This window comes from Apis florea, unplaced genomic scaffold (genome assembly GCF_048593485.1).
Source record: "Apis florea isolate Af1SG1 unplaced genomic scaffold, ASM4859348v1 contig_2272_pilon, whole genome shotgun sequence".
NCBI classification, from domain to species: domain Eukaryota; kingdom Metazoa; phylum Arthropoda; class Insecta; order Hymenoptera; family Apidae; genus Apis; species Apis florea.
The window spans coordinates 2,804,886-2,812,973 of record NW_028256549.1 but is presented as its reverse complement, the minus strand read 5'-3'; the positions used below and the strand labels follow the sequence as shown (position 1 = coordinate 2,812,973).

The 8,088-nt window shown below is 45.9% G+C and overlaps 1 protein-coding gene across 5 annotated transcripts in view; it reads left to right on the top strand.

Annotated features, from left to right (window-relative positions):
• Positions 1-78: 78 nt before the first annotated feature.
• LOC100868097 (disintegrin and metalloproteinase domain-containing protein 10) overlaps positions 79-8,088 on the top strand; it is a 29,515-nt gene continuing 21,505 nt past the window's right edge. For 3 of the 5 annotated variants that reach the window (XM_086902430.1, XM_086902429.1, XM_086902428.1), the window contains exons 1-3: positions 79-414; positions 4,546-5,167; positions 7,004-7,154. In XM_086902430.1, coding sequence (XP_086758556.1) covers positions 4,900-5,167; positions 7,004-7,154 — 419 coding nt within the window. In that variant the 5' untranslated portion in view covers positions 79-414; positions 4,546-4,899. The remainder of the gene's footprint in view (positions 415-4,545; positions 5,168-7,003; positions 7,155-8,088) is intronic. The other 2 variants (XM_086902432.1, XM_086902431.1) reach the window with 2 other exon arrangements.

Genomic DNA, 8,088 nt, shown 5'->3' with positions numbered 1-8,088 from the left:
GTTTGTAAGGCAGAAGGAGAGAGGGCGCAGTACAGCTGGGTCGAACGCGACGTGGTAGGGGAAGTCGTTGTCCTCGGAGTCTTCGTTCGCACGAGTTCCCGTCAGTGCAACGCGGAACGCGTTCCTGTTCGTTTATTGTTGAGTCGGGTTGGTGTCGCATCTACTATTTCCTTTATTTCTGTCTCTCTTTTTCTGTCTGACTATAAATTTCTTTGTTCATTGTTGAACACGAGAGACCGACAACACGCAATCGTGCGACACACGTGTGATACCGTGGGTAGTTAGTGCAGTGTGACAGGATGCGGTACAATGACCGTAAATGAGTAATCGACGGTGCTGGCAGAACCGGTCGGAAGGACGAGAATCGCGGCGGAAAGGACGCCTGTGGCAGGACTCGAGCCGTTGTGCATAGAGGTAGGTGTCAAATAATATGCGAGAACAGCGAGCACGCGCAATATTCTACGTGCGAATCTCTCTTTTTCCCTTTCCCTCGGTATTTCCTTTTCTTTCTCTTTCTCTCTATCTCATAATCTGTCTCTCCATTTATCTCTCGTTCTCTTTTCGTTTTCGTTCTCGCGCGACTAAGCAATAGTTTTTTTCTTCGTGCAGATCTACCCCCGCGTCTCTTCGGTACACCTTTTCTCGTTACATATCGAAAGGTATGCAAGTCGTTGGAAGAACGATGCCAGATTTCCCTCGCGATCATCGAGATTATTTTAATATACAATGCCATGTTCTATCACTATGAAATCTGCGTGAAAATGCGCGTCGCGTCGTTATAAAGCATCGAGATTCGTTGCACGCATATTCCTTCGTTGTTTTGTATAATAGTGTGTTTACGTCGGATTACACGCGCACGATGGAAGATTTAAATGTCACGTAAAACGCATCCCCAGCGCCACCAGAATGTCTGGCGGAAGTTATTTCGGCGGATACTGACTTTTTCAACTTTTCGAATTACACGAATTGATGAACGCGATTATAGGTTAGCTTGGTATTTTTTATACCGTATCTTTTTTCGAAGCAAACACGAGGAGTTTTATGAATTTACGAAGTAAATCAGAGTTTAGAGGGAAGGCAAAAGATACGAAGATATAATAAAAGGAATGGTTGTTATCTTTGCGAAAAATTGCAAAAGTTATAGACTTTAATTGTCGTTTAATGAGAAAAGCGAGCGTTAAACGCGAGCTCCGGATATCGAATTGGCGCATGTAACGCTATGGAGCGTTGCATAAGGCCGCTTATCTATGTGAAAGTTATATTAAAAAATAATCAAAGGAGTCCGTTAGGAGGTCGAAAGCATTGTTCACCGCACGATACTCGCTCGGCGAATACAAAAGGATGCGTTAAGACTAATTAATGTTATCAGACGGCGAAGTTTCCCGCTGAATTGCCCAGCTCCGTGTAATTGCAAACTATGCTTAGCCAATATCATACCATCGATATTGCGCAACAACTTGCCTCATTTCGATTCAGTTAATTCGACACGCCGTTTAAACAACACACTGTATTATACATAATGGTTAATCCATGGTTAACTGTAAATTACGAGTCTTTGTACTTGGAAACCCTTCTCTAATTCGATCTCATCCGTTCGATCGTTCCTTCGGCACTCGATACTAATCACAATAGAAACTTGAAATTAATAATCCCGAAACTCTCTCCGGCTTGCCTCCCTTAGACGCGATTTCCCAAATGAACGTAATCATGGCTCGTGCTAATCGCCTTAAGACAGGAATTAATAATCCTCGCACGTTCACGATTCGTCTTCGTAATTTCATCTGCTCGACAGGAGGAAATCACCGAGATTTTCTCAATTTGATTCGCGGGAAAGTTTGCAGTCTGGTGACTTCGACTCGGTCGTTCTTTTATAATTGCTTTTTAGAGTGGTTGCACCGCCGGGCCTTTGTGCCCGTGTTACGTTCCATCGACGAACGCTTAGGACATTACGCAAAACATGTTTCGCTGGTACGCGTTACGAGGTAACGGTTCAGCGAGTCGCGTTCGATGGAAAATTGTCCGATATTCGCCAACGCCGAGGTGTACGATCGGAATTCACGATTCTCTATGCCCACATTATCTCGGAATTTTACGCATTTTTAGCAATTTCAGTTTGTTTTATGTCGCGGATTCGCGCACGTTCGAGAAATATATAATACACACGTCCCGTGCCTTAAAATTTCTTCGTTTAAAATTTTTATCGACACCGTGAGAATCGGAAATAGATAGAAATTTTTTTCTACTGGTTAATTTTAATCATGGTTTAGCCGAGTTTCGAGGTTAATCTAATTTCTTTTATTAGCTCCCAATAGTGCATTTCGATCGAGCAATAAATTCTCGAATATCCTAATTCTTCTAAATCAACCAGGTATTATCGAATACCGTTATATCGGGTCCACAGCCGAGCCTGGCTTACGGTTCCGACCCGATTTTCCCGCGGCTAAATCCGACACGTTAATTTAAAAGTTCACCCGGTAGAAATTTCACCCGGGACGAGTGTTTCGAATAATGAGAAACGTTCCCTCGCTCCGTTTAATTCCGCCCCAAGAAAATTAACTGCACTCGTTTGCAACAGGCGAACAGGTGAATCGGAGTAAAAATTGGAAAAGAAAAAAAAAAGAAAAAAAGAAACAAAATCGAAAAAGACAGGGAAAAGGACCGGAGAGGGGAGAATCGCAACGCTGCGAACGCTCTGAATCGCGTTCCAGGAGAGATTCTGGGTTCTCTCTCCGGTATAGGTGAAACCGTAGCCGGTTTACCGCTACGCCCGACACGCATACCCTCGTTTCGTCCAATTGGGCCGCGTTGGTCGCGCGTATTCCCGCTAATAATGGCCAATTGATACGTTATCGCGACCGATTGCATACGAATGCCGGTATTAAATATTTGGTGCGTGGACAGGTTGGCGCGTGTTCGTTGGCAAATCCGCGAGCTGGCTGCTCGTTCGTTCCATTGTTCTTTGCGTGTATTCGCCGAAGGGGAGAGGGAGAGGCAAAGCGACGTAACGCGTACCGGTACGTGGGACGATTATCATTCGCGGATCGTCGGCCGGGAGGAATAGCGCGGTACGCGCGAGACAATTTTGCAAATTGTCACCGGAGAGACGCGGCACGAATTCTCTCCCTTGTTCCCCGCCACCTCTCCTCTTTTTTCCCCTCCTCCCTTTCCACGCGAGAGAATTTGTCCTCCGTGGCGACGTGGTAAAGCGAGGCCAACCGCGCTCCACCGACCGATGGAGGATGAAATGAAAGAGGATGAAAGAAGGGAATAATCGTATGGAAACGCGAATGTTTGTAAATATTTCGAGAGAGGCGAGATAGATCGGACCGAAGTGAGCCTGTTTGGTCCGCCTATTACGTCCGATGATTCCGTGGGTCGACGAAAGCCGATTCTCTTCGGTTATTTCGTCGCTTCGTTTTTCATTTTTCAACGCACTTTAAGGATTCATCCTGTGAATAACGGAATAACAGGGCTTTCGCTCGCGAGAAGAATGAGAGAGAGAAAAAAGAAAGCTCTGCGGTAGGAAGCGAAAGGAAGCAGCGGAAACCCCGTTCGAGCAAACTGCTCGTTTTGGTTGCACGGTTACGGTGTTATTCAATACATCGCATCGCGACACCAAAGAAACGGATATAAAAATGGAAAAATCAACGCGTCGAACATGGTGAACAAGCGAGCCGGCGACAGACTAGATATCGTTTTCCCGCGGAAGTTTGCCACGACAAGCCGGTGGACGTAGTAAGTTGTGCACGATGATGGACGTTTCGTTCTAAAGCAACGCTTTTTTTCAAATATCCCTTTCGACCGCGATTTCTATTCGTTTCGTGTAGATGTTTAGAAATTTTCTTCGAGCATCTTCTCCCATCTTCTTCCATTTTCTTTCTATCATTTTGAAGAAGATTTTTTGAAGAAGATGATTCCTATACTTCGAGTACGAAAGAGTGTTCGAATCAGGCTCGCCTTGCCTGCAATACTTTTTTTTTTTTTTTAGAGTAATGCATCTTTTGAAAAGTATCGGCGAAAAAGTTGTTGGATGATCTCGCGGTGGGTGAAACAGTTCGTATTCATCGTTTGTCGACGATGGAGATACAAGGTCTGGGAAGGAAAGTCGTAGAAGAATCAGAGGATCAACCGGCGAGCATTGACGATGATTTATCGCGCAAGTTGGCTTCCACGCGTTCACCTCTCGAGCAAATTTTTCGAGGAACAACTCCTCGAGGAGACTCTTTAGAGAAGAATTGCCTTCCTTATCCGCCCTTGCACCCGTGTTTTCGCGTCTCTCGCATCCATTTCTATTCTCTTCTCTCCCGATTTATTGCTGATTAACGGTTGCCCGTAAAATCGCTCGTCCTGATCCGTGCCGCTCGAGACGAATCGAACATTAAACTCGGATTCGCATCTTCTCGAGTAACGGAGAGTGTGCGGAGATTGTTGTCAGCAGCCATAATTCGGTCAGCCGTACGGGAAATAAAAGATCGGCTCGCGATACTTGGAAAGCCTATTCGAAAAATTAATCTCGTCGGGCGGTTTTTTTTTCTTCTTTTCCAGGAATATAGGATCGATCGGCGGCGAGGGCGAAGAGGAGGTGCCGATCGTGGTGGAAGGTAGGAGTCGAGGGGGAGAAGGTTGAAAGCGTGGGAGGAGGGTCGAAAGGTTGAGCGATCTACGGAGGAGGAAGAAGAGAAAGAGGACGTGGCGGAAGCACGTTCGCTGGCGGTGGAAGAGGAAGAGGAAGAGGAGGAGGAGGAGGGAGAGAAAGAAGATCGAAAAAGGGAAGGAGACGGTGGTCGAAGGAGGAAGAGAGATGAGCCTGGTGGGTGACTGGCAAAGTGTGGTGGTCGGCTGCTCGACGAAAGGCAGATAGCGCCATTAGTTATTGCTGGGCCGGAGAGCGTCGAGCCGATGCGCGCTACGGCCCTGGCCGTTGACGAAGAAGGGGAAGAGGAGGAGGAGGAGGAGGAGGAGGAGGAGGAGGAGGAGGAAGAGGAGAAGGAGGATAGAGGAGGGCAGAAGGAGGCCCAAAGGGCCGCGATGTATCGCTTCGGACCCGGGCAACGTTATCCTCGAGGAATCGGAGAAATTTCCCCGATTTTCTTTCTTTCGGCGTTCGGTTGCCTTCTGATCGCCGTCGCCATCGCCTCGCCTCTTCATCCCGCGCCACCGCACAGAGGTGAGTCACGTTCACGTTTCGAACGGCTTTCATCGAATCTCCCATTCACCAGATGTGTATCCTCGTCAATTTCCCCGCTTCATTAACAACTCTTTGACCAACAGATGCGCCGATTATACACGTATATATATATATATATATATATATATATATATATATATATATATATATATATATATATATATATATATATATATATCGTGTCCGATTTTCGATCGAAAACCTCTCCCCTCCCTCCCCTTTCACGCTGTTTACCGGCTACAATCAGCGTTTGGCCTTTTAAACAAGCTACATCCTAATTATACCTATTACTCGAGAGGTCAAACGGCCACCGTTGTTGTAGCAAGCAAGGATTCCGCGCACTTTGCGTAACCGGTGTTTTCCCTATGTATTTGCTTTAACCGGTGTAACTAGGATCAGCTTCGATTAGAGATAACGTCAAAGAGGAGGGGGGGGGGGGTGAGTCACGTTTCAGACGCTTTTTCTTTTATCTCTGATCGCGAATTAGCTATCCCTCCCCTCGATAACGTGACGAGGATAGAAGCACGCAGAGAGAGAGAGAGAGAGAGAGAGAGAGAGAGAGAGAGAAGCGTGGAAAATGAGGTTGCCGGTCGGACAGTTGCCGTGGCCTAGGAACCTATTCTCGATGGGAAAATCCGATACAAAGTGTCCGTTAGAGGGTGGTTGGATTGCAATCCGCCGCGGGCCAACGCATCGATAACGAGCCACGGTAATTAGATTATTGGAAGGTGTTGCGTAAGCTGTAAGCCGATGCGGCTTGGAGAACGCCACGAGGTGCCGTTAAACTATGCTCGATTCGATGGCACGAGAGCGCAACGCTTCAACGGTAGACGCACACACTCCGCTTTGTTTCCCCTCCGAGTGTCTTGTCCTTTGTTCTTGATCGCTACTCACCGAGAGTTCAACAATGGAAACACGACTCCGAATGGCACTCTGATTGCAAGTGCACTCCTTACCTCTTTCTTGATCCCTATCTTCGATGGATGTATCGATCGAAACGTGGAAGCAAAACATTTTCCCGTTTTCTATTCGCTCGAAATCTGAGTTAGCCTTTTCCCTAAGAGGATTTCCAGAGTTCGAGAGCTTCTCCAACCAGTCCTTTCCTCGTCAAATGTTCCTCTCTCTCTCTCTCTCTCTCTCTCTCGCGTACGGTCGACGAGAAGATCTTTTTCTTCTTCTTCTCGTAGAATCAAAGCGTAGAGAAGCGATGATCAGATCGGTTGATATATATATATATATATATATATATATATATATCTTTTTCTTTTATCGCGCAGAGAGTTTAATTTTGAAAATTAATCCGACCGAGAAGAAAGATATCCGCGCGAACTTCACTTCCTCTTACCGGAGGGGGCAAAGTCTGCCTCTGATTCGAATCTGACGAAATTCTCACCAACCTCCGCCCCCCCCCCCCCCGTCGCAATAGCGAAAGTCCAGAAGTTTCGGGTTTTGCAAGATCTCTTTGCAGTCTCTCCTTGTCGTTCCTTTGGCTTCGCGAATTTCGCGTTGGCTGAACTGCGAGGCGAGAGGAGATCATCGGACCATTATTCCTCGCTATTCCATCCGATCACGTTGCGTAAAATAAATCGTAAGGCAACGAAATTCATGTGGAATTCACGGATCAATCGTTTCTCCATTCTTACAGATATTTTTTTTTTTTTTTTTTTTTACGGGATACGATTTCACTGCTTTTCCTTTCTTTCTTTTCTCTCTCTCTCTCTCTCTCTCTCTCTCTCTCTCTCTCTCTCTCTCGCTCGCTCGCTACAAATCAACTAACGAAAGGATCGTCTCTCTTTTTCTCTCCATTTGTTCCAGGTATCACGCACGGCTCTTACATCGGTTATTACGAGGTGGCCTCCTATGATACCGCGGCCTTGAGACAACATCGTAACCGGATGCGCCGCGATGTCTCCAACGATGTGGCCGACAATCGGCCTTTGCTGCTGCAGTTGAAAGCGCTCGACAAGTGAGTTCTTTTTTTTCCCCTCTCCCCAAGTAAAAGTAACTACGTGCACGCGGCCGGGTCACGACACATTTTTCCCGGGCAAATTGCAAACGCGAAATGAACACGACATTAAAAGATTCTTTAACGAATTACCGTGCCAGCCACGAAGCTTCCTCTCCTTCGCCGCTCGGATCAAAGAGAGACAAGGCGGCCTATTTTTGCTCACAATTTTTCTAACCCTTCTTAAAATCCTCGCCATTACCAACCAGTCTCGTCTCTCGTTATAAATTTTTTTTTCACTCGCTTAAAGCGGCAGGTTTCGGGGCAGACGAGAATTCTTCCTTTCGAGAAGAATAATACTCTTGGAAAGCAACCATTTCCTTTCTTTCCTTTTTCCACGTCCACGGGAAAGTGGACGGCCCGATTCTTAAAGAGATTTTCACCCGTGTGTTGGAATTCTTGCTCGATAAATTCTTAGACAACTTGTCTGGCTAGGTCGATAGACCTAGAATAACCGATTAAGGTCAAGGTGCGTGTTGTGCCCTCGAACGTAATTTAAATAGGATGACGATTCGGATTTGAAAGGGATAAATTTCGAGCCGAGTCGACCGGGCGAATAGTGAGAATAAAAAAGAAAAAGAAAGGGAGAGGATTTTGCACGCGGTATTACATTTATTCGATTTCGTCTCGTCGAATTTTTGTGTTGCGTTCTTACGCTGCGCGGCATAGTTGTGTTTGCTCGATCGATTTTCATTCGAATAATCTTGAAGAGACGCGAATACTCTTTTGAGAGTAAGTTGGAGAATTATTATTTTTTTTTTTTTTTTTTACTTTTCTACTTTTTTTTTTTATCGTTTGGGTACCCGAGCTTAAGATAAGCGATTTGGATATTCGCTCAATCATTCTCAATAACAATTGGCAATCGTTAGTGAAAAATAAAAGTGTCGAAAATGTG